Raw genomic sequence first — 27,068 nt, 5'->3', positions numbered from 1 at the left:
GCATTCATATATATTCTTAAAAATTAAGAACTTCGGTTCATTATTCAAAACGAAACCAATGTCGTATACAATTCAAGGTGATTTCCAGCTTCAGTGCGCCGCGTCTTCTTCTGCGGAGTGCCCCTGGTTCGTGCAACTTTGCGAGTCACTGCTCATCTGATTATTCCATATACTCCATCCATTCCTAAATACAAGCCCTTTTAGAGATTTTAATATGGACTACATACGGAGAGAAAAGGCAAGTCCGCTCATTTCATGCATGCACGTGTCGCAGCAAGAGAACGGGGAATATATGTAAGATGTAAGAATGCGAAACGTGTTTTAATTATTTATTCCTTTATGTCACTTGTTTACAAGCGAACAACTTCAGACCAAACATGAAATGACGCAAAAATACAAAGAAACGAATACAAATTGCCTTCAGACGCATCAACCTGTCTATCCTGGAAAATCACCACATGGGATGCAGGTTATTCTTCTTCTATATTTTTTCTATCAAACAAAGCAACCAAGAACGCAATGTACACCACGAGGCGACCCGCGTCAATCACAGCGCGAGGCCTTCTTTACGAATTAAGAACCTGTTTGACCTGTGCACCGCAGCGCTTTTTATGGGCACGTCGAACGTTTTCGTCGGTTTCTTGACGTCGTTCTGCATGATGGTCTTTGGCTTGGAGTCGAGTGCCTTTACCTCCTTGGTGCTCTCCAGAAACAATTCGAGACCCTGTAGCATGCACACCATCAAGTTTGTGATTTTGCATCGATAAACTAGAATCGCCTGGAAGGAGGGCAACTATATAAGAAAAGGGCATTACCTTCACTGGCTTCTTTTCAGTTTGAGCAAGGTCTAAGAGCTTGAGTTTTTCATCCGCTTCCTGTGGAAAGAAGAACAGGTATGAATCATCACGAAGATAGCTCAATCAATACGAAGATCATGTACGGGTATCAATTATCTGCTTACTTGGAAAAACTTGGCATTTATTCCCTCTTTTATACCTCCTGCCATTCGGCAGAGATACCATATACCAGCATTAGCCGCATCCTGCCATTAAAATATAAGAGGTTAGTAGGACAAACAGAATTTCAGCATGCCAAGACTCAGAGACTCGTGAGTATGTTGGTCACCTGTTTATTGTCAAGCAACTCAATCTTCTCTTCCTGATAATCGTACACAAACGAAGTCAGAACAATCAAATAGACTTCGAGCAAAAGTTCATGTGCAAGGGTTCCAGGATGCTCAGACTCACCAGTCCAGCTACCATCTGTTGAATTGCTTCAACATCAAAGCCAATTTGGGACAGGTCAGTTTTAACATCAGTGACCTGCGCATATTGAACAGAACAACATGAATGCTTGAACTGAGAAGAAAACTGAATTTTCATAGGATAGCATGGCATTACAAGTATATACAGCATGTACATACTAAACACATTAACTTAACAGCTTTTGCAACATTGAAAAGAACAGACAGCAGAGTACATCTTTGGTGCTCTTACAGAAAAAATGAAGAAAAAGGCTGGAAAACTATGTGCTCCATGCACGCAAATCAAAGACTAGCAACGGCTTATCAGAAAGCCATAATAAACACAATCAGAGTCTTCATAGACCATTTAGGAAGATCACTCTGGTTATGCTTGTGTTCATACGTATTATTATTCTACACATCAATATTTTATGGTATATGGAAAAAGTACTCGAGTACGCTGCAGTTAATGGTTGTAAGCAGAGCCAGCATGTGCACCAGACTAGTGTATTCCCTTTAACCAGTTATTTAAGTGTTGCACAGTTTCTGGTTTTGAGCCAATCTTGACATGCCAGCCAGTATATGACCATGGATTATTGAACATTAACAACAAAAACAATCACAAGCAGGCCACGACTAGTACTCGTATGTTGTTATGTGATGGCGTCAGGGATGCAAGCGGCACGCCACTTGTGCTTGCTCCGTAGTCAAAATCAGCCATATTAGTTGCAGCTTTGTTTTAGGGAATTAGTTCAGTTTGTACTGTTAGATATGTATATCCCTTTTCGATTTATCCCTATTGTATAAGGGGTCTCTTGCACTTTACCATATACATGTATATGTACTGGCCTTTGGCCCTCCTGTGAAGTCAGTTGCTCACTTATCCAACATGGTATCAGTTGCCAGGTTCCTCTTCCTTTCCCGCACGCTGCAGCTCCGTGCCTAGCTTCCCCGTCGCCGGCCATCTCCTTCCTCGTCGCCAGCCACCTTCTCCACGCCCGGCAGCCCCTGCCCGCGCCCGCCGAGCTCACCCACGACTAGGCCGCGCCCTCCCCGCCCGGCTGCGCCCAGGCCGCGCCCTGGCCTCGCCCCCGCCGCGCCCAGGCCGTGCCCTCCACGTCCGGCTGCGCCCCGGCCGCGCCGCTGCTCCTTCAATGCGCCCAGGCCGCCCTCCTCCGCATCTGGCTGCCGCTGCCGCTGCTCCATCTGCTGCCGCAGGTGCAGCCCAGGGCCGGCCCTCCTCCTGGCCTCCCATTTCCTCCCGATTCCCCACTCGGGGCTAGCGTGAGGCTTTCCGCCCCGATCCAGATCGGGGAGAGTTGACAAAAAAAAACAGAGGAGAAAAACAGAGTTCCCTCATGTCTTTTTCGGGCTATGTTGCAGTTCCTAGGTGCTCTGTGATCTTCGATGGCACCAACTATGCTGAGTTTGTGGGGTTCATGCGCATCCATATGCGTGGTCTTCTTCTGTGGGGTGTTCTCTCTGGCGAGGTCCCCTGCCCGCCATGCCCTGTTGCGCCCGTGGCCCCAATCCCACCGGTGCCGCCGGTACTTGCTGCTGAGGCTTCTCGGGCTGACCGGGATGCCGCCAAGGCCCTTGATGATGCTGCAGTTGATGCTTATGATCAGCAGGTATCTGCTTATTCCAATGCTCTTTCGGTGTACCGCGATGATCTCTCTGCTTACACTCAGCGGTGCAATGACGATGCTCGTGCTGCTGCTGTTCTTACTGCAAGTGTCCTCCCTCAGTTTGCTTCAGAGTTCATGGGACTTGGCACAGTTGCAGCGATGTGGTCTTATCTTTGTCAGAGCTATCAACCCTCTGGTGATGCTCTCTACCTGTTTGTGGTGCGTCAGGAGCACGCCCTCCAACAAGGTGATTCCTCTGTTGATGAGTTCTATTCACAGTGATCTGCCATCTGGCGTCAGCTTGACTCTCTTCGGACAGTTGTTTGTGGCACCTGTCGTTGCTGTCAGACTACTCGGTCTGATCTGGAGTTTCAGCGGGTCCATGAGTTCTTATCTCGTCTCCGCTCTGAGTTTGAGCCGAGACGTGCTCACTTGCTTGCTCGTGGCTGTGTTCCTATCTCGGAGGTGCTTGCTGAGCTTCGTGCTGAAGAGACCCGCCTTCGCTCTGCTGGTTTGCTGGTGGTCCCGTCTGTGTTCGCTGCTCAGGCTCCTGCGTCATCAGCTCGGCTCACCGCTCCACCGCTCCTCCCCACACCTTCCGGGGGGTGGGTCGCCTGCTTATACTGAGAGGGGCACGTCGCGCCGTGACACCGTCTGTGGTTACTGCTCCCGGCCAGGTCACCCAGAGTCTGATTGTCGCCAGAAGAAGCGAGATCAGAGGCGCTCCTCCTCCAGCGGGACTCCTGTGTCTTCCTCGACTCCGTCACTCACTGACCAGGACATTGTTCGCCTCAAGCGTCTTCTTGCTGCCTCAGGCTCCTCGTCGACTGCTGCTACTGTGACTGCATCCCCTTCCTCACCACCACAGGCATCTACACAGTCAGGTACATCTTCGTGGGTTCTGGATTCTGGAGCTTCCTTCCATATGTCTTCTGATTCTTCCGCGTTGTCCTCTCTCCGACCTCTTGTTTCGCATGTTAATGTTCTTACTGCCGATGGCACATCTCTTCCTGTTGCTAGTCATGGTATTCTTTCCACTCCATCTTTTTCTGTTCCGAATGTCTCACATGTTCCTCGCCTTACCATGAATCTCTTTTCCGCTGCCCAACTTACTGATTCTGGTTGTCGTGTCATTCTTGATACCGACTCTTGCTCCATTCAGGATCATCGCACCAAGGCTTTGGTTGGTGCTGGCCCCCGGCGCCGTGAGTCAGAGGGCCTTTGGGAGGTTGACTGGCTTCGTGTTCCTTCCGCTGCCACCACTTCTGCCAGCTCTCATGCTCTTGCTGCCTCTTTGTTTGCGCCCTTCTAGCAGTGGCATCATCGTCTTGGTCACATCTGTGGCTCTCGCTTATCTTCTTTAGTTTGTCAGGGCCTCTTAGGGTCTGTATCTGGAGATGTCTCCTTACATTGTAATGGTTGCAGACTTGGCAAATAGACTCAGTTACCTTATCCTACTAGTGAGTCTGTATCTCAGCGTCCTTTTGACTTAGTTCATTCTGATGTCTGGGGTCCTGCTCCCTTTGATTCGAAAGGTGGTCATCGCTACTATGCTTTGTTTATTGATGATTTCTCTCGCTACACTTGGCTCTACTTCATGAAATCTCGTAGCGAGGTTCTTCCTATATACAAACGTTTTGCTGCCATGGTTCACACCCAGTTTGACACGCCCATTCGTACTTTTCGTGCTGACTCCGCTGGAGAGTATATCTCTCAGCTGTTGCGTGGTTTTCTCGCGAAACAGGGTACTCTTGCCCAGTTCTCTTGTCCTGGTGCTCATGCTCAGAATGGCGTTGCCGAACGAAGGCATCGTCATTTGCTTGAGACGGCTCGTGCACTGATGATTGTTGCTTCCCTTCCACCCCATTTTTGGGCTGAGGTTGTTTCCGCATCCACCTATCTCATCAACATTCAGCCATCGACTACTCTGCAGGGTGGTATTCCTCTGGAGTGTCTCACTGGTCGCTCTCCTGACTACTCAGCTCTTCGTATGTTTGGATGCGTGTGCTATGTTCTTCTTGCCCCCCGAGAACGCACCAAACTGACTGCTCAGTCGGTTGAGTGTGTTTTCCTTGGCTACAGTGATGAGCACAAGGGCTATCGATGTTGGGATCCTGTGGGTCGTAGCTTGCACATCTCGCGCGATGTGACTTTTGACGAGTCTCGTTCTTACTACCCACGTTCTTCTTCCTCGAGTTTCTCTGTGGATGACCTTTCTTTCCTTCTCCTTCCCGATACACCCTGCTATGTGCCTCATGTGTCACCTCTTCCTCTGGCACCTCTCATTCCTTCTCATTCACCACCGACCCCGTCTTCTCCATCCTCCTCCTCCACCTCTCCACCATCATCTCCAGTCCGTCGCCCTCTCTCCCCATTTCCTCTCCACTATACTCGTCGATCTCGTCCTGAGGCTGTCTCCTCTGACAAGCCTTCCACCTCTGGTGCGCCTCCTCTCACACCTCCCCCGGTTCACAACCTCCGTGCTCGGCCTCGCCCCCCGCCTGATCGCTACTCCCCTGATCGGTACGGTCTCTGTTATTGCTGAGCCCACTTCCTATCGAACTACCATGACTCAGCCTGAATGGCAGCTTGCGATGGTCGAAGAGCTTGCTGCTCTTGAGCGCTCTGGCACATGGGATCTGGTTCCCCTTCCTTCCGGTGTCCGTCCCATCACCTGCAAGTGGGTCTACAAGATTAAGACTCGCTCCGATGGTTCTCTTGAGCGCTACAAAGCTCGTCTTGTGGCCCGTGGTTTTCAGCAGGAGCAGGGGCGCGATTATGATGAGACATTCGCTCCTATGGCCCACATGACCACGGTCCGCACTCTTCTTGCTGTGGCTTCTGTTCGTCAGTGGTCTATCTCTCAACTTGATGTTCAGAACGCTTTTCTCAATGGTGAGTTGCGTGAGGAGGTTTATATGCAGCCACCACCGGGGTACTATGCTCCTGATGGTATGGTCTGTAGACTTCGCCGCTCCCTCTATGGTCTCAAACAGGCCCCTCGCGCCTGGTTTGAGCGCTTCGCCTCTGTGGTGACTGCCGTTGGTTTCTTGCCCAGTGATCATGATCCCGCGTTGTTTGTTCACACGTCTCCTCGTGGTCGGACTCTTCTCCTTCTCTATGTTGATGACATGATCATCACTGGTGACGACTCTAATTACATTGCCTTTGTTAAGGCTCGCCTTCGCGACCAGTTTCTCATGATTGATCTTGGTCCACTTCGCTATTTTCTTGGGATTGAGATCTCCTCCACCTCTGATGGCTTCTACATCTCCCAAGAAAAATATATTCAGGATCTTCTTGCTCGCGCTGCTCTCGGTGATGAGCACACAGTTGTGACTTCCATGGAGCTCAACGTTCAGCTTCGTGCATCTGATGGTGACCCTCTTCCTAATCCCACTCGCTATCGTCACCTTGTTGGCAGTCCTGTCTATCGTGCTGTTACGCGTCCTGACATCTCCTATCCTGTCCACATTCTGAGTCAGTTCGTTTCAGCCCCCACCTCTGTCCACTATAGTCATCTCCTCCGTGTTCTACGATATCTTCGTGGCACGATCTCTCAGCGCCTTTTCTTTCCCCGCTCCAGCTCTCTTGAGCTCCAGGCCTACTCTGATGCTACCTGGGCTAGTGATCCCTCTGATCGACGGTCGCTGTCTGCTTATTGTGTCTTTCTTGGTGGCTCTCTTATTGCCTGGAAGACAAAGAAACAGACTGCAGTTTCTCGCTCGAGTACAGAGGCTGAGTTGCAAGCCATGGCCATGCTGACGGCTGAGGTGATCTGGTTACGGTGGCTGCTTGAGGATTTTGGTGTGTCTGCTACTACCTCGACTCCCTTATTGTCAGACAGTACTGGTGCTATCAGTATTGCGCGTGACCCGATGAAGCATGAGCTCACCAAGCACATTGGTGTGGATGCCCACTTTGTGCGTGCTGCTGTGCAGGATCAGACTCTCACTCTTCACTATGTGCCCTCTGAGCTACAGTTGGCGGACTTCTTCACGAAGGCACAGACTCGAGCGCAACATAGTTTTCTTCTCTCCAAACTCAGTGTTGTCGATCCACCATGAGTTTGAGGGGGGGTGTTAGATGTGTATACCCCTTTTCGGTTTATCCCCATTGTATAAGGGGTCTCTTGCACTTTACCATACACATGTATATGTACTGGCCTTTGGCCCTCCTGTGAAGTCAGTTGCTCACTTATCCAACATCTACTACCCCCCTATTGAGTGGGCTTACATGGATTCGCCACTTGCACCCTTAGATGGTGGCCGTTCTAAACAAAAATCCTGACCCACCTTTCCGGATGAACAACAGTATGACAGAAGCACCTACTTGTAGTGAACAATTCAATTAATTAAATTATGGTATCTAAAGGTATTGATTAGGTGATGCAAGAATGAAAACAGAAGAAGAATTGTTGCTGTTCTGCAAAAACAAATTTCATAAGGCCTCAGGCATGAATCATTCAATTTGTCATCATATCAGTATATCACTGCTCAGGACTAACATCATTGCAAATCAACAAACCTCATTCCGGATTTGTTTGGAGACTTCCACTTGTTCGTCCATTTTGCCATCCAAATTCTCAAGGCGTTTTGTTAAATGTCTTTTGGTTGCCTGAAATTAATTGAATGTCACAGTCATATTATCCAGTAGATATGAAAAGAAAGATAACACCGAATATGAAATAATAATGTGTAAAGCATACTGCTAGTGCTGATGAAACTTGCTCCAATTGCTTCGACATGCTGTCGACAGCACTGGCCATATTGCGTTTTGTGACAAACATGACATCTGACAAGGACCATCCCTGCATAAGGTTATTAATATATAAGAAAGCAAAAACATGACAGAAAAAAGTTTACACACAATTTATATATGTACTCTACATTGCAAGTTCCGTATTAAAAGAACAACTTGTAGATGTTATTAGCATAAGAAGGATCCAAGGATTTTACATAAACCATAGTGAATCCATAGGAAACAATGCAACAGTCAATTTGAAACTCTTATCAGAATGTTTTACAGAATAAGATTAACTTAGCGGTGCTCCATTTATCTGCTTACAGTTGGATCCACACACACACAAAAAGTATGATTTCCAAGAGATTTCTGTTATATGCGAGAAGCAAGGAAGAAAAGCAAATGACAAAAAATGAAGAAAAAAGCGTTCTATTTTCTCTTTCTTCAGTAACTGATTCTATATGAATGTTGTAAGAAGAACATTTCTGGAGAAAGAAGACCAGGACACAATTCATGATCCTTAGTCAAAAAACTGCAGACAGAGAATTTGAGAATAACTCAAACATTTTTTTGTGTGTATGCTTATCTTACCTTACACCACATATAGCAATAACCTAATGCTCCAACTGCAGCTGCTGGCAGTATGTAGGACGATAAACTGCCTGAAGAAAATTCACATGCAGGTAAATAAAATGATACAAGAACTAGCAAGTAAGTGTAATAAAATGAATGAGGTAAGTAGCTTTTCTCAAAGGTTGGTAAATATCATGGCGAAACAAATGAATGTACCAACATTATTGTTCATAAGCCTATCTACTACATGTTCCAAATTAGAAGTTTGGAAGCAATTCAAACTCACGAATCATTCATTGTCAGATTGGAGATGCACATAACAAAAAAATAGGCCTCCTTTCAGCTGCAGATATTGTAGGAGAGTCAGGCTTAAGCGAGTAACTATCTATCTGAACATTTTTGGATAATACAAGCAAATTCATAATGAGGGCTTATTTAGCATGTGGATTAGGTTTTTGGCATAGGTCGCTAAGAGAGAAAAGCTGAAACATAGCAAGGGGGGCATCAGATAGGTACATACCTCCCGAGTCCGATTTGCCACTCAATATGGTAATGGGCTTTGACAAAGTTAAATCTCTGACTTCTTGGGCTAAATGCCGAATCTGGTATCAAACACCAGCACATGGAATGCACAAACAACAACAGAGACGTTATTTTACAGCAAATGAAAGACATTAGTGTAATATCTCATATCTATGCAACTGTTGATGCAAGTATAAACAACTGCGCACCTGAGCTTGGATAAGAGCCATGTCATAGGCGCTCGAGCCTTCTCCTTGATTTACGCCCTTCATGAGCTCCTAAAAACAGAGAAACACAACATGTTCCTCAAAGATTTGAAGGTCGACATAACTTACTACAAGATGAAGAACATACAATCTAAACCACTGACACATGCTTGGCAAACACTCTGGATGATTATTTTTTCCGCGGGGTACACTATGGATGATTTGGGGTGCCCGTTGGTGCCTTCACTTGTTACGCAGAAAATGAAGATGAGATCATCAAAAGCGATGTCCTATACTTTCCATACATACATGAGTGTGGCAAAGCGGATTTAATTGTAAGATTGGGTGACAATCTGTGCTGCTCTTAGGAGCATGTATGCAGATTTAACAGACGGGTCAGCGGTAACGCTCGTATTATCCTATTGTCTTCTCATCATAAAAAAACATGCAGAGATTTTCCCCCACCTCTGATGATCAATAAAAGCGAGAAAATTAACAAGGTATGAGCTGGAAATCCACCGACCTGGAGCTCCGCCAATACATCCGACAAGCGGCCATTCCGAAGCACGATCGATCCCGTCAGGCCTGCGGCGGCCCAAAATCACCATTTCAGGGTCAAAAGAGGCAGCCAGTTCGGATTTCGACATCGAGAATCGACAGATTTGGGGGCGGGCGGGGGGAGGGGAGGGGAGGGGATTGATCGCGACCTGCGCCGACGAGGATGAGGACCTTGGAGGCGGCGACCCCCGTGTGCGTCGCCATCGCCATGCCCCTGCGCCGCCCCTGCGGGCTCTCTCGTTCGCTTCTGGAAGGTTCTGGAAGGGGGGTCAGCGGCAAATGGGTGGGGGCAGGAGACGGGGGAGGCCGGTGGGGGAAAGCTTGGAGGAGGGGAAAGCGTGCGGGACGAGCGGGCTGGACAGTCGGGGTTGAACGCTTGGACCGGGCTCGGCCGCTCGGCTCGTGTCGGTTTGGCGACCACAGACGCTCTTGGGTCTAGTCAGCAAGAAGGTTACCACACGCTACTTCTAATCTTCACGACGAGTCATGAGAGTATCACTGTCAAATATACCCGGTGCGTTGCAAATGAAAAAAAAAACATGTTCAAACATTCTCAGATTTCTTATAGACATACATCAATGTTTGAGGTACAACCTCAAAAAAATTCAGCTCCTTATTCGACTTACATTAATAGAAATAAAAAAAACACAAAATCGGATGTGAATAGTGTAAAGGTACTATTCACCCAAAGCCCCTACTAATCACATTCAAATTTACCTTTTTTGAATCTCTAAATCTACATCAAGTTTTGAGCTAGTTTTTTTTTTTTGAGTTGTAGACATACCTCATATGGATGTTGTCGAATAATTTCAGTTTTTTTTAATGTGTAAATATGGATTTTGGGGGCTGAGCTCTCGATTTCACCTAACTGTGAGATCTCTTACAAGTCTCCCCCGACAACCATCATGTTGTCCAAGTGGATTACTAAGCCTTCTTAAGATCACATCATGTGGAAGAAATAAATCTTGGTTATTCACCAATTGAATCTAGCTTGTTACATACTGAAACCTCACTAGAGGAATATGTCCATATGGCACTTGCATCAGAATGTCTGGTCTTTGTCAAGTCTATGCATGATGAGATGATGGATAAGATCACTCCATTTGTAAAAAAAAAATGGCTTTGAAAATCAGAAGTGCCATCAAGACTAAAGTTTTTTGTTTGGTTCTTATGCCGAGGGTGATCCTAACCAAGGATGACTTGACTAAAATGGAGTAGAGTAGTAAAAGTACGTTCCTTTTGTGATCATGACTAGAGACATCTGTTCTTTGACTAACGTTTTACTTTTATATCATACCCCCTTCATTTCATAATGTAATGCGTATGTATTTTTAAAAAAGTAACTTTGACCGAGTTTATAGAGAAAACTATTTATATCTACAACCAAATATATAAAATGTGGAACTACATCTTATGAGAATCTAATGATATATGTTTGACATTCTAGATGTGAATGCTTTTCTCTACAAATTTGGTCAAAGTTCGTGATGTTTGACTTTTTAAAAAATCTATATGCACTACATTATGAAACGGATAATACTACACCTATGTAATACTACTTACGTGTTTTACGTAATATGCAACGTGGACAAATAGAATTAGAGATAGGAGGATGAAGTGGCTCACCCTCCTGAAAATCAGAGGGAGGCAAGTAATTTTTACCTTCGTTTCTAAATATTTGTCTTTCTAGAATTTTCAACAAATGACTACATACGGAGCAAAATGAATGAATCTACACTCTAAAATATGACTATATACATCCGTATGTGGTAATTCATTTATAATCTCTAAAAAACAAATATTTAGGAACAGAGGAAGTAGTTAGGAAAATTATGTTAGCCTTTGTAGGCTCTTCGTAGATGTAGGATTGTCCTTATGGAACGGAGGGAGTATCATACTTTTTGAGGGGGTGTCTTTAAGAGAGGAGAGATTGATGAACCATGTATGCATCATTTTGTTACCGATAACATTTCCTTTTGTAGGTATGTAAAAGGTTCAGGACAAGCCATCGTGGCCCTCGCGGTCCTGCAAGTGTCCCAACAGGAGTGTGCTGACTAGCGACCACTCGTGCTAGCAAGACGTACCAGCCACCCCCATCAACACTGCTCACCGGTGAGTAGTGTACCGCCTACCAAGACGACCCCATCACCTCACCATTACCACAAGGAAAAAGAAACCGACCCTGTCACAGCTAGGCACCACCACGGATTGATCGAAATGCACACACCACCGTGCATGCGTCCATGTCGTCCTGCGTGGGCGGTGGTTGCGCATTATTCAGCCATCATTTCCATCTCCTTCGCGCACGGCATATACTCCACTACATCTCCATTTCCATCTATCTATATATATTCTACGATCTGCTGCGACACATGAACAGCATAACCAGCAATGGCGCCGGTGAAGGTGTTTGGGCCGGCCAAGTCGATCAACGTGGCGCGGGTGCTGCTCTGCCTGGAGGAGGTCGGCGCCGAGTACGAGCTCGTCCACATGGATCTCTTCCAGGCCAAGGAGCAGAAGAGCCCGGAGCACCTCGCCAGAAACGTACGTGTGTCCAACTCAATGCATGCCTGCTTCCACCGTTCCTCCATGCCATAGCCAGACCTGTCCATCCGGTGATGAGTGCTGACTCTTCTTAATTGCTGCAGCCGTTTGGGCTCGTCCCGGCCTTACAAGACGGGGATCTGGTCCTCTTCGGTGAGCATCAAACTTCCATGGCTCACTCTCGCTCCAGGTCTCAAACTTGCACTCTAATGTCCTCATGCATGGCTTGCAGAGGCCCGTGCGATCGCGAAGTACGTGCTCCGCAAGTACAAGACGGAGCAGGCGGACCTGCTGAGGGAGGGCGACCCGGAGGAGGCCGCCATGGTGGACGTGTAGACGGAGGTGGAGGCGCACCAGTACCACCAGGCCCTGAGGCTCATCATGCTGGAGTGCTTCCTCAACCCCACTCTGCGCGGCCTCCCCACGAACCAGGCGGTTGTCGACGAGGCCGTGGAGAAGACGAAGAAGGTTCTTGAAATCTACGAGGCGCGCCTGTCCGAGCACAGGTACCTCGCCGGAGACTTCTTCAGCTTCGCGGATCTCAACCATTTCGCGAGCACTTTCTACATCGTCGACGCGACGCCGTATGGGTCGCTTCTCGACTCGTACCCTCGCGTGAAGGCCTGGTGGGAGGACCTCATGTCCCGGCCCTCGTTCAAGAAGATCAGCGCCAATATGACCACCAAGGTTTAGTCATGACAGGTTTCGAAAGTCTTCCCCGGTCCGACAGAGCACGTACCTGTAAGCGTTTTGCAGTCTTTTCTGTCAAGAAATTCAATAAAAGCAATGTATCCAACACATCCTTATACAAATATACATTCTAAAAAAGTCAACATCACACAAAAAGGGTGCCCGCGTAGCTTCATGGTGTGCAAGAGTACAACTAGAAGACTCCTATGCTAGCAGCACGTACAGTTGTCCATGTCAACTTTAAGAGTTAATTATATTATGGACTGTGATAACTGGCAACCGTGGGTCAAATTGCGAAAACCACCACACCCCTTGTGTCGCACGAAACCCATCCCTTCTTCTCCCGATTTTCTGGGCCATCACGTTCCCCCCGCATGAACCTCTCCCTTCGCCTGATTTTCTAGGCCACCTGAATCCCCCCGCTGGGGGCGGGCCTGTCCCGATTCTGCGCACGCACATTTGCAGCTTGAAAAAAGCGAAAAAATGCGCTAGGAGGGGGGATCAAATCCACAACCTACCACAACTAATTTAGCAACAACAACCAACTGGGCTACACCATCTTATTGGTTTCTTTTAACTTACACGCTACTTGTACCTTCTTGAAATGAGATTGAATGAAACTGAAAATTCAAACAGACAGACTCACTTGTCTGGGATTTGGAACTTTTTTATGGACGTTTTGCACCGGTTTAGATGGTTCACAAACTCAGGCGTCCCCTTCCCTCCTTTTTTCAGATGCAAATCACCACAGTATTTCAACAATTTTTTCCCTCTTGGTCAAATGTTACCGCAGTGTTTGGACTAAATTTATCAGGTATCAGGTTCGTATATTACCATGCTATTTACATAGAGATTACCGTGCTATATTTTTCCGGAACTTTTTTCTCCTTGTTCAAAAATGTTACCGTGCTGTTTGTACTTAAGCTAACGTGCTATATTTTTAGTAACTTTTTCCTCCTTGGTCAATAATGTTACCGCGGTGTTTGTACTTAAGTTATCAGGTATGAAATTCTTATATTACCATGCAATTTACATAAAAATTACCGTGCTATACTTTTCAACAACTTTTTCCTCGTTAGTCAAAAAATGTTACCGCGGTGTTTGTACTTAAGTTATCAGGTATGGAATTCTTATATTACCATGCTATTTACATAGAACTTACCGTGCTATATTTTTCAGCAACTTTTTCCTCCATGGTCAAATATGTCACGGCGGTGTTTGTACTTAAGTTATCAGTATTAAATTCTTATATGACCATGCTATTTACATAAAAATTACCATGATATATTTTTCAACAACTGTTCCCCCCTTCGTCAAATTTACCGTGTTGTTTATACGCAAGTTATCAGGTGAACGGTTCGTATATTAGCATGCTATCTTCACAAAAGTTCTCGCCGAACAGCTTTTTCATCCTTGGTTAATGTTACCGCGGTGTTTTGTTCGTAAATTATCGAGTACGTGGGAGGTATATTAGCATACTATTTACACATAAGCTAGCGAAGATGTGTTTTTTGACAAAAAGTTTTCTGGGTCAAAAAGTTACATGTTTGTATCTAAGTTATCGGTTATTGGAGTTTATATCACCATGTTATTTACATAGAAATTACCGGGCATGTTTCGAACAAAAAAGTTTCAGGTCAAAAAATCAACATGATTTTGTTTGTAAGTTATCAGGTCTGGGTTGCTTAAAAACCATGTTTTTTACATCAAAATTACCGGAGTATTGTTTCAGCGGTATTTTTTCCCAGGTCAAAAATTATCGTGATGTTTTGGACGTAAGTTATCAAGTCTGCAATGCGTATATTACCATGCTATTACACAAAAATTATCGTAGGTATATTTTCCAATATTTGTTTACCCTAAGTCAAAAGGTATCATGATGTTTATATGCAAATTATCAAGCCTACGCTGCTTTAAAAATCTTATTTGATCAAAAGTTACATGTCATTTTCGACCACAACTACTATCCACACCATGAAGAACCACACACGCACTTCATCGAACATTTCGGAAGCCTACTAGGCAATGTAACCTTGCACTGAAGTCTCTTCCTGCTCCTGCCAAGGTTGTTGTCACACGCCGACGGTGGTGATGCCAGCTAGGTGGTCACGAGGGGCGTGGAGGTGAAGGCATGCTTGTAAGTTGGCTTTCCTAGGTAAAAGATATTGTGGTGTTTATATCTAAGTTATTAGGTTTGCAACGCATATATTATCATGCTATTTACGTAGAAATTACTGGGATATGTTTTTAACATTTTTTTCTCCGATTAAAGTTTACCATGGTGCTTGTACGTAAGTTTCCAACACTGTGGTGTGTATATTACCACACTTTTTACACAAAAATTACAAGAGTATGTTTCACCAACTCTTTTCCTTAGGTTAAAAAGTTACCACTATGTTTGTATGTGAGTTATCAGATCTGCAGATCTTAAGTTTCCATGTTATGGACATAGAAGTTACCGTGGTAAAATTCAACAACCTTTTCCCCAGTCAAAGTTACCATCGTGTGTGTGTGTTCATATGTTATCAGGTTTGCGGTGCATAAATTAACATGTTATTTACACAGAGATTATCAGGGAAATGTTTCAACAATTTTTTCATTCGGGTGAAAGTTACCATCGTCAGCTAAAACAAATATAGAATTACGGAAGATGAGATGTACGGAAATTGAGATGCCGATATATATAGTAGCAGCAAATTTTGAACATTAGTCAGTTGTTAGAGAGTGCCCAAGCTTTTCTATTTACGCGAGCACGAGATGGATCAAATTTTGGTTTGGATCCATCTGAACTCTGACAGTCTGAATACTTAGCTAATCCGCTTGTGCACATGCCAATGAAATTATCCCAGTGGTACCCAGCCTACATGCGAACCTGTTGGTCGAGGGATCGAACCCCACTTAGCGCTAATTTTTTTGCGCACAGAGGAAAAAAAGATCACGCGCGCGGGAGAAGCGGAACTGCTAGGCGGGATCGTGAGAAGATCGTGCGCGGGAGAAGCGAAACGGTGCGGGTCGATCGGGCAGCGGGATCGTGTCCGCGGACATTGATGGGATCACGTGGCAGTTTTGCAATCTATCACACGGTTGCCAAATACATTTTCTGTTGGGGAACGTAGCAGAAATTCAAAATTTTCTACGCATCACCAAGATCAATCTATGGAGTAATCTAGCAACGAGGGGAAGGAGAGTGCATCTACATACCCTTGTAGATCGCTAAGCGAAAGCGTTCAAGTGAGCGGGGTTGATGGAGTCGTACTCGTCGTGATCCAAATCACCGATGATCCTACTGCCGAACGGACGGCACCTCCGCATTCAACACACGTACAGCCCGGTGATGTCTCCTACGCCTTGATCCAGCAAGGGGAGAAGGAGAGGTTGGGGAAGACTCCATCCAGCAGCAGCACGACGGCGTGGTGGTGGTGGAGGAGCGCGGGACTCCAGCAGGGCTTCGCCAAGCACCACGAGAGACGAGGAGGAAGAGGGGTAGGGCTGCGCCAACAGGGAGATTCAATCGCGTGTTGGGCTGCCCCTTTGCCTCCACTATATATAGGGGGAGAGGGAGGGTTGCGCCCCCACCTAGGGTTCCCACCCCAAGGGGTGCGGCAGCCCTAGATCCCATCTAGGGTGGCGGCCACAAGGGGGAGAGGGGGAGGCGCACCTAGGGTGGGCCTTAGGGCCCATCTGCCCTAGGGTTTGCCCCCTTCCCCTCTTGGAGGCGCCTTGGGCCTTGGTGGGAGGCGCCCCAGCCCACCTAGGGGCTGGTCCCTTCCCACTATTGGCCCATGTAGGCTTCCGAGGCTGGTGGCCCCACCTGGTGGACCTCCGGACCCCTCCGGTGGTCCCGGTACACTACCGGTGATGCCCGGAATAATTCCGGTGGCCAAAACCATACTTCCTATATATCAATCTTTACCTCCGGACCATTCCGGAACTCCTCATGATGTCTGGGATCTCATCCGGGACTCCAAACAACATTCGGTAACCGCGTACATACTTTCCCTATAACCCTAGCGTCATCGAACCTTAAGTGTGTAGACCCTACGGGTTCGTGAGTCATGCAGACATGGCCGAGACAACTCTCCGGTCAATAACCAACAGCGGGATCTGGATACCCATGTTGGCTCCCACATGCTCCACGATGATCTCATCGGATAAACCACGATGTCAAGGACTTAATCAATCCCGTATACAGTTCCCTTTGTCCATCGGTATGATACTTGCCCGAGATTCGATCGTCGGTATCCCGATACCTTGTTCAATCTCGTTATCGGCAAGTCTCTTTACTCGTTCCGTAACACATCATCCCGTGATCAACTCCTTGATCACATTGTGCACATTATGATGATGTCCTACCGAGTGGGCCCAGAGATACCTCTCCGTTTACACGGAGTGACAAATCCCAGTCTCGATTCGTGCCAACCCAACAGACACTTTCGGAGATACCTGTAGTGTACCTTTATAGCCACCCAGTTACGTTGTGACGTTTGGCACACCCAAAGCACTCCTACGGTATCCGGGAGTTGCACAATCTCATGGTCTAAGGAAATGATACTTGACATTAGAAAAGCTTTAGCATACGAACTACACGATCTTTGTGCTAGGCTTAGGATTGGGTCTTGTCCATCACATCATTCTCCTAATGATGTGATCCCGTTATCAACGACATCCAATGTCCATGGTCAGGAAACCGTAACCATCTATTGATCAACGAGCTAGTCAACTAGAGGCTTACTAGGGACATGGTGTTGTCTATGTATCCACACATGTATCTGAGTTTCCTATCAATACAATTCTAGCATGGATAATAAACGATTATCATGAACAATGAAATATATAATAATAACTAATTTATTATTGCCTCTAGGGCATATTTCCAACAGTCTCCCACTTGCACTAGAGTCAATAATCTAGTTCACATCGCCATGTGATTAACACTCACAGGTCACATCGCCATGTGACCAACATCCAAAAAGTTTACTAGAGTCACTAATCTAGTTCACATCACTATGTGATTAATACTCAATGAGTTCTGGGTTTGATCAACGGGTCTTGCCATATTCAGATTCCTATGTACTTTGCAAAACTTTATGTCATATCGTAGATGCTGCTACCACGTTCCACTTGGAGCTATTCCAAATTATTGCTCCATTATACGTATCCGGTATCTCTACTCAGAGTTATCCGGATAGGTGTTAAGCTTGCATCGACGTAACTCTTTACGTCGAACTCTTTACCACCTCCATAACTGAGAAATATTTCCTTATTCCTCTAAGGACAATTTTGACCGCTATCTGGTGATCTACTCCTAGATCACCTTTGTACCCTATTGTCAGACATGTGGCAAGGCACACATCAGGTGCGGTACTTCAGCATGGCATACCGTATAGAGCCTATGACAAAAGCATAGGGGACGACCTTCGTCCTTTCTCTTTCTTATGCCGTGGTCAATCTTCGAGTCTTACTCAACTTTACATCTTACAACTCAGGTAAGAACCCCTTCTTTGACTGATCTATTTTGAACTCTTTCAAAAACATGTCAAGGTGTGCGTTCTTTGAAAGTATCATCAGGTGTCTTGATCTATTTCTATAGATCTTGATGCCCAATATGTAAGCAGCTTTATCCAGGTCTTCCTTTGAAAAACACTCTTCAAACAACCGTTTATGCTTTCCAGAAATTCTACATTATTTCGGATCAACACTATGTCATCCACATATACTTATCAGAAATGTTGTAGTGCTCCCACTCACTTTCTTGTAAATATAAGTTTCTAACAAACATTGTATAAACCTAAAAGCTTTGATTACTCCATCAAAGCATATATTCCGACTCCGAGATGCTTGCTCTAGTCCATAGAAGGACTGCTGGAGCCAGCATACCATTTAGCATCCTTAGGAACGTCAAAACCTTTTATTGTATCATATACAACCTTATCTTACGAAAACTGGTAAGAAAACTTGTTTTGACATCCATCTGTAAGATTTCATAATCGAAAATTACAGCTAATGCTAACATGATTCCGACGGACTTAAGCATTGCTACGGGTGAGAAATTCTCATCGTAGTCAACTCCTTGAACTTGTGAAAAGACTCTTTCCCACAAGTCGAGCTTCATAGAAGGTAACATTACTGCCCACGTCCGTCTTCTTCTCAAAGATCCATTTATCTCAATGGCTTGCCGATCATCGGGCAAGTCCACCAAAGTCCATATTTTGTTCTGATATATGGATCCTATTTCGGATTTCATGGCTTCTAACCATTTGTCGGAATACGGGCCCACAATCGCTTCTCCATAGCTCGTAGGTTCATTGTTGTCTAACAACATGATATCTAAGACAGGATTACCGTACCACTTAGGAGTAGTACATATCCTTGTCGACCTACGAGGTTCGATAGCAACTTGATTCGAAGCTTCATGATCACTATCATTAACTTCCTATTCAACAAACGTAGGCGCCACAGAAAACATCTTTCTGTGTTGTGTCACTCTCTGGTTGAAGTAAAGGTTCGACAACCTCATCAAGTTCTATCTTCCTCCCACTCAATTCTTTCGAGAGAAACTCCTTCTCGAGAAAGGACCCGTTCTTAGCGACAAACAATTTGCCCTCGGATCTGAGATAGAAGGTATACCCTACTTTCACCTTTGGGTATCCTATGAAGATGTGTTTGTCCGCTTTGGGTTCGAGCTTCTCCGGCTGAAGCCTTAAGCATCGCATCCCCAAACGTTAAGAAACGACAACTTTGGTTTCTTGCCAAACCAATGTTCTTACGACGCCGTCTCAACGGACTTAGATGGTGTCCTATCTAAAGTGAATGCAGCTGTCTCTAACGCATAACCTCAAAATGAAAATGGTAGATTGGCAAGAGACATCATAGATCGCACCATATCTCATAGGGTTCAATTACGACTTCCGGACACACCATTACAACTGTGGTGTTCCAGGTGGCTTCAACTGTGAAACAATTCCACAATGTCTTAAGTGATTTGCCAAACTCATAACTCAGAAAATCCCCTTTTGATCAGATCGTAGGAACATGATCTTCTTTGTTATGATGATTCTTAACTTCACTCTGAAATCGCTTGAACTTTTCAAACGTTTCAGACTTGTGCTTCATTAGGTAGATATACCTATATCTACCCAAATCGTCAGTGAAGATGAGAAAATAGCGATATCCACCGCACGCTTCAATTCTCATTGAATCACACGCATCAGCATGCATGATTTCCAACAAGTCACTTGCCCGTTTCATTGTACCTGAAAACGGGGTCTTAGTCATCCTGCCCATGAGGCATGGCTCGCATGTGTCAAGTGATTCAAAATCAAGTGACTCCAAACATCCATCGATATGGAGTTTCTTCATGCATCTTACGCCAATATGACCTAAGCGGCAGTGCCATGAGAAAGTGGTACTATCATTATTAACTCCACATCTTTTGGCGTGAACATGTGTATTACCACGACCGAGATTCAATGAACCATTCACATAGGGTGCATGACCATGAAAGGTATCATTCATGTAAACAGAATAACCATTATTCTCTAATTTAAATGAATGACCGTATTGCAATGAACATGATCTAATCATATTCATGCTCAACGTAGACACCTGATAACATTTATCTAGGTTCAATACTAATCCCGAAGGAAGATGGAGCGTGCGATGGTGATCAACTTTGGAAACACTTCCAACACACACCGTCACCTCCCCCTCAGCCAGTCTTTGTTTAGTCCGTAGCTTTTGTTTCAAGTCACCAGTAATAGCAACTGAACCGGTGTCCAATACCCAGGTGCTACCAGGAGTACCAGTGAGGTACACATTAATAACACGTATATACTTTGTTGAAGTTTCCAGCCTTCTTATCTACCATGCATTTGGGGTGATTCCGCTACCAGTGACCGTTCCCCTTACAATAGAAGCACTCAGTCTCGGGTTTGGGTTCAACCTTGGGTTCCTTCAGTGGAGCGGCAACTGGTTTGCTATCCATGAAGTTTCCCTTCTAGCCCTTGCCCTTCTTGAAACCAGTGGTCTTGTTAAACCATCAACACTTGATGCTCCTTCTTGATTTCTACCTTTTGCGGTCTTAAGCACCGCGAACAGCTCCGGGATCAACTCCATCCCTTGCATTCATAGTTCATCACGAAGATCTAGTAGCTTAGTGATAGTGTCTAGAGAACTCTATCAATCACTATCTTATCTGGAAGTTTAACTCCCACTTGATTTAAGTGATTGTTGCACCCAGACATTCTGAGCACATGCTCACTAGCTGAGCTGTTCTCCTACATCTTGTTGGCAAAAGAACTTGTCAGAGGTCTCATACCTCTCAACACGGGCATGAGCCTGAAATCCCAATTTCAGCTCTTTTAACATCTCATATGTCTTATGGCGTTCAAAACGTCATTGGAATCCCGATTCTAAGCCGTAAAGTATGGTGCACTAAACTATCAAGTAGTCATCAGGATGTGTCTGTCAGGTGTTCACAACATCCACAGACGATGTTGTAGGGGTTTGCACATCGAGCGGTGCATCAAAGACGTAAGCCTTCTATGTAGCAGTGAGGACACTCCTCGGACTACGGACCTAGTCCGCATCATTGCTTACAATATCTTTCAACCTAATCTTTCTCTAGGAATGTATTGAAACAAGGAGCTACAACGTGAGCTATTTATCTACAACATATTTGCAAAGACAATTTATACTATGTTCATGATAATTGAGTTCATCTAATGAACTCCCACTCAGATAGACATCCCTCTAGTCATCTAAGTGAAACATGATCCGAGTCAACTAGGCCGTGGCCGATCATCACGTGAGACGGACTAGTCAACATCGGTGAACATCTTCATGTTGATCGTATCTTCTATACGACTCATGCTCGACCTTTCGGTCTTCCGTGTTCCGAGGCCATGTCTGTACATGCTAGGCTCGTCAAGTCAACCTAAGTGTATTGCATGTGTAAATCTGGCTTACACCCGTTGTATTCGAACGTTAGAATCTATCACACCCGATCATCACGTGGTGCTTCGAAACGACGAACCTTCGCAACGGTGCACAGTTAGGGGGGACACTTTTCTTGAAATTTTAGTGAGGGATCATCTTATTTAAGCTACCGTCGTTCTAAGCAAATAAGATGTAAAACATGATAAACATCACATGCAATCAAATAGTGACATGATATGGCCAATATCATTTTGCTCCTCTCGATCTCCATCTTCGGGGCTCCATGATCATCGTTGTCACCGGCATGACACCATGATCTCCATCATCATGATCTCCATCATCGTGTCTTCTTGAAGTTGTCTCGTCATCTATTACTTCTACTACTATGGCTAACGCTTTAGCAATAAAGTAAAGTAATTACATGACGTTTATGTTGACACGCAGGTCATAAATAAATAAAGACAACTCTTATGGCTCCTGCCGGTTGTCATACCCATCGACATGCAAGTTGTGATTCCTACTACAAGAACATGATCAATCTCATACATCACATATATCATTCATCACATCCTTTTGGCCATATCACATCACAAGGCATATTCTGCAAAAACAAGTTAGACGTCCTCTAATTGTTGTTGCAAGTTTTTACGTGGCTGCTATAGGTTTCTAGCAAGAACGTTTCTTACCTACGCCAAAACCACAACGTGATATGCCAATTTCTATTTACCCTTCATAAGGACCCTTTTCATCGAATCCGATCCGACTAAAGTGGGAGAGACAGACACCCGCTAGCCACCTTATGCAACTAGTGCATGTCAGTCGGTGGAACCAGTCTCACGTAAGAGTACGTGTAAGGTCGGTCCGGGCCGCTTCATCCCACGATGCCGCCGAATCAAGATAAGACTAGTAACGGCAAACAAATTGACAAAATTGACGCCCACAACTGCTTTGTGTTCTACTCATGCATAGAAACTACGCATAGACCTAGCTCTGATACCACTGTTGGGGAACGTAGCAGAAATTCAAAATTTTCTACGCATCACCAAGATCAATCTATGGAGTAATCTAGCAACGAGGAGAAGGAGAGTGCATCTACATACCCTTGTAGATCGCTAAGCGAAAGCGTTCAAGTGAACGGGGTTGATGGAGTCGTACTCGTCATGATCCAAATCACCGATGATCCTAGTGCCGAACGGACGGCACCTCCGCGTTCAACATACGTACAGCCCGGTGACGTTTCCTACGCCTTGATCCAGCAAGGGGAGAAGGAGAGGTTGGGGAAGACTCCATCCAGCAGCAGCACGACGGCGTGGTGGTGGTGGAGGAGCGCGGGACTCCAGCAGGGCTTCGCCAAGCACTACGAGAGACGAGGAGGAAGAGGGGTAGGGCTGCGCCAACAGGGAGATTCAATCGCGTGTTGGGCTGCCCCTTTGCCTCCACTATATATAGGGGGAGAGGAAGGGCTGCGCCCCCACCTAGGGTTCCCACCCCAAGGGGTGCGGCAGCCCTAGATCCCATCTAGGGTGGCGGCCACAAGGGGGAGAGGGGGAGGCGCACCTAGGGTGGGCCTTAGGGCCCATCTGCCCTAGGGTTTGCCCCCTTCCCCTCTTGGAGGTGCCTTGGGCCTTGGTGGGAGGCGCCCCAGCCCACCTAGGGGCTAGTCCCTTCCCACTATTGGCCCATGTAGGCCTCCGGGGCTGGTGGCCCCACCTGGTGGACCTCCGGACCCCTCCGGTGGTCCCGGTACACTACCGGTGATGCCCGGAACAATTCCGGTGGCCAAAACCATACTTCCTATATATCAATCTTTACCTCCGGACCATTCCGGAACTCCTCGTGATGTCTGGGATCTCATCCGGGACTCCAAACAACATTCGGTAACCGCGTACATACTTTCCCTATAACCCTAGCGTCATCGAGCCTTAAGTGTGTAGACCCTACGGGTTCGTGAGTCATGCAGACATGGCCGAGACAACTCTCCGGTCAATAACCAACAGCGGGATCTGGATACCCATGTTGGCTCCCACATGCTCCACGATGATCTCATCGGATGAACCACGATGTCAAGGACTTAATCAATCCCGTATACAATTCCCTTTGTCCATCGGTATGATACTTGCCCGAGATTCGATCGTCGATATCCCGATACCTTGTTCAATCTCGTTATCGGCAAGTCTCTTTACTCGTTCCGTAACACATCATCCCGTGATCAACTCCTTGATCACATTGTGCACATTATGATGATGTCCTACCGAGTGGGCCCAGAGATACCTCTCCGTTTACACGGAGTGACAAATCCCAGTCTCGATTCGTGCCAACCCAACAGACACTTTCGGAGATACCTGTAGTGTACCTTTATAGCCACCCAGTTACGTTGTGACGTTTGGCACACCCAAAGCACTCCTACGATATCCGGGAGTTGCACAATCTCATGGTCTAAGGAAATGATACTTGACATTAGAAAAGCTTTAGCATACGAACTACACGATCTTTGTGCTAGGCTTAGGATTGGGTCTTGTCCATCACATCATTCTCCTAATGATGTGATCCCGTTATCAACGACATCCAATGTCCATGGTCAGGAAACCGTAACCATCTATTGATCAACGAGCTAGTCAACTAGAGGCTTACTAGGGACATGGTGTTGTCTATGTATCCACACATGTATCTGAGTTTCCTATCAATACAATTCTAGCATGGATAATAAACGATTATCATGAACAATGAAATATATAATAATAACTAAATTATTATTGCCTCTAGGGCATATTTCCAACATTTTCCGTTATATTATTTACCACTATGTTTCACATTTTTGGCAAATTTCACTCCATTTAAGGAAAACTCTTCCATTTTACTTTATTTAATCAATTGTTTGCTACTTTTTACCTTGTTAAGAAAATGAGTATGGGTAGGAGGTGCTGAAAAATCTAGTGTTCTAATATTCAGCAAAATATTCAGAGAGATATATGCCACATTTACACAGGATGACCGGTTTAACTTGCATACCTCCTCCAAGATTAATTTGCTGGCAAATACCATTTGGTTCTCCGCCCCGTGAGTAAATAGCATAAAACTACTAGTTTACAGGTTAGGGTTTCAAAAAACTACCAGATTTTATTTTTTTCTCAAAAAACTAGCAAACGTGTGGTCGGCTGTTTCAAAAAAAAACCCAAATCACCGAATGCTTTTAAATTGACCGGCAGGGAAGGGGATGGAGGGGAGTGGACGGCGGCCGGTTGCCGGAGAGAAGCCGTGCGGGATTGGCCTAGGATCTGATTGCTTTTTTCTTTTCTTCACAAGGACCCGATCGCTTTTTTCCAGAAAAAGTACAAGGACCCCATCGCTTTTCTTTTGAAAATTACAGGGACTCAATTGCTTTTTATAAATACTTGCGCCCCACCGGTCATAACCTGTGAATGGTCAATCTAACGGTCAACCTAACGGTGTTAATTTTTATGCCACATGAACCTGACGGGTGGGCCACAACTATCAAAAAACGGTTTGCAATTTAAACACTCGATGATTTGGGTTTTTTGAAACAGCCGACCACGCGTTTGGTAGTTTTTTGAGAAAAATTAAAATCTGATAGTTTTTTGGAACCCTAACCTGTAAACTAGTAGTTTTATGCTATTTACTCCCGCCCCGTACAACTTTAGAAGAAAGAGATGCTTGGACAGTTCAAAATTCATGTCTTCTACTGATATGTACAAGCTGGCCTGATCTTTCGATGAGATAGTATCGATTTTGTTAGAGGAGACTTTGACGACTCGACTACACCAAACACTTGACGATGCACCTTACCAATCGCTTCACCAACTCCGGTATAGGTGTTGACGGTGTTTGAAATACAGCCAACCAAATCACTAAGATCAATCCCTATATGCAACCAAAAAAGGATTTAAATGCAGTCGGAATTGCAGATATACGATGAAGTACTTTAATAAAATAATAGGGCCTAAACACCCGCGACACTATACTACTCGAGAGTTTCGCACTTGCTAACACCCAAAGATGACTTCCTCCTTGATCCTCGTTATAACCACCATCGTGGGGCTAGCGGTGTTGTGGAAGACTCTGACATTGTGTTCCTTCCAAATCTCCCAAGGGAGAGGGCCCTGCTATTCAGTCTTGACTTCCTCACCAAATCGGCCCACCAAGCTCTCACCGAAGTGGCATTTGCCCAAGACAAACAGACTGAAATCATGGAGACCAAGCCAAGTGCGAGCATGGTCCAAACACGAGTCGTGTATTGGCATTGGGCGAGGAGGTGCAAGGCTGTAACGCCCCGAGACCGACGTGTCAGGTGTCCTCCAGTTATTCGTTGTTGTTGCCTTGTCATTGCTTGCGTGTCATGCATTGCATATCATGTCATCATGTGCATTTTATTTGCATACATGTTCGTCTCATGCATCCGAGCATTTTCCCCGTTGTCCGTTTTGCATTCCGGCGTTTCGTTCTCCTCCGGTGGTCATTTCTACCTTCTTTTCATATGTGGGGATTAAACATTTCCGGATTGGACCGAGACTTGCCAAGCGGCCTTGGTTTACTACCGGTAGACCACCTGTCAAGTTTTTTACCATTTGGACTTCGTTTGATGCTCCAACGGTTAACCGAGGGACCGAAAAGGCCTCGTGTGTGTTGCAGCCCAACACCCTTCCAAAGTGGCCCAAAACCCACCAAAACCCCTTCCATCCTCTCGGTCGTTCGATCACGATCGCGTGGCTGAAAACCGCACCTCTTTTGGACTCGCCTAGCTCCCTCTACCTATAAATAGGTGCTCCCCTCCCGAAATTCGCGAATGAACCCTAGATCTTACCTCTCTTCGCGCCGCCGGACATGTCCGCCCGGCGGCCGGACGCGTCCACCCAGTAGGCCACCTCACCCCGTCCAATGAGGGAGCGCCACCTCAGCGCCGCCGCTCCCACGCCCAATTGCGCCATGCCACTTGGCGCCCCACCCTCGCCTCCCACCGGCCCGCGAGGCCCGCGCCTGGCCCGTGGGGCCCGTTCCCTCGCGCAACTGCGCCGTTCGGCCGCCGCCGCCCCGTTTCCCCGTGCGCCGCCGCCCGCGAAGAGCGCTGCCTTGCCGCACCGCCTCACCTCGCCGTTCGTGCCTCGCCTCGGCTTCCGCGCCTCGCCGGAGGTTCGCCGGAGCTCATCCCGGCCAGATCTGCCCGGTGGATTGAACCAAACGACCATCCCGAACCGAATCCACCTCGTCCCGCTTCTCCTCATCCCGGGTTGACTTTTGTGAGGTTAAAATTTCTACTAAGTCCCCGAAATTCCCAGATTCATATGCTCATGTTCATCGCATCGTAACTCCTCATCCGTAGCTCCGTTTTGGGCATATAGCATATCAAAATGTTCGTCTCAGAGAGTACATCATTTCATTCCATTGCATCATTTTCATTTGAGTTCATCT

General features: G+C 46.1%; 2 protein-coding genes and 1 non-coding gene across 3 annotated transcripts; 2 read left to right on the top strand and 1 right to left on the bottom strand.

The window, feature by feature from the left end:
* Positions 1-302: 302 nt before the first annotated feature.
* Positions 303-9,816, bottom strand: LOC125509717 (uncharacterized). The gene is made up of 12 exons (XM_048674740.2): positions 9,623-9,816; positions 9,439-9,500; positions 8,919-8,987; positions 8,708-8,789; positions 8,206-8,276; positions 7,580-7,681; positions 7,399-7,488; positions 1,248-1,322; positions 1,126-1,158; positions 962-1,042; positions 816-875; positions 303-724 (listed from the first exon to the last, which is right to left on the bottom strand). Exons 1-12 carry the CDS (start codon positions 9,681-9,683, stop codon positions 548-550), a joined length of 963 nt encoding a protein of 320 aa, XP_048530697.1. The 5' UTR covers positions 9,684-9,816; the 3' UTR covers positions 303-547.
* Positions 2,152-4,183, top strand: LOC125509718 (uncharacterized). Its single transcript, XR_015603146.1, has one exon. It is a non-coding gene; the product is annotated as an uncharacterized LOC125509718 (transcript).
* A 2,039-nt stretch (positions 9,817-11,855) lies between the features above and the next one.
* LOC125556219 (putative glutathione S-transferase GSTF1) lies at positions 11,856-12,943 on the top strand. Its single transcript, XM_048718997.2, is given in 3 exon segments — positions 11,856-12,017; positions 12,122-12,170; positions 12,250-12,943. Coding segments are annotated over 3 exon segments (663 nt in total). The 5' UTR covers positions 11,856-11,864; the 3' UTR covers positions 12,711-12,943.
* The last annotated feature ends 14,125 nt before the right edge of the window (positions 12,944-27,068 follow it).

The sequence above is a fragment of the Triticum urartu genome, chromosome 5A (assembly GCF_056163025.1).
Source record: "Triticum urartu cultivar PI428250 chromosome 5A, HENAU_Tu73, whole genome shotgun sequence".
Classification (NCBI taxonomy): Eukaryota; Viridiplantae; Streptophyta; class Magnoliopsida; order Poales; family Poaceae; genus Triticum; species Triticum urartu.
Note: the sequence above shows the minus strand (reverse complement) of the source record. Positions and strands in the feature narration are given on the sequence as shown.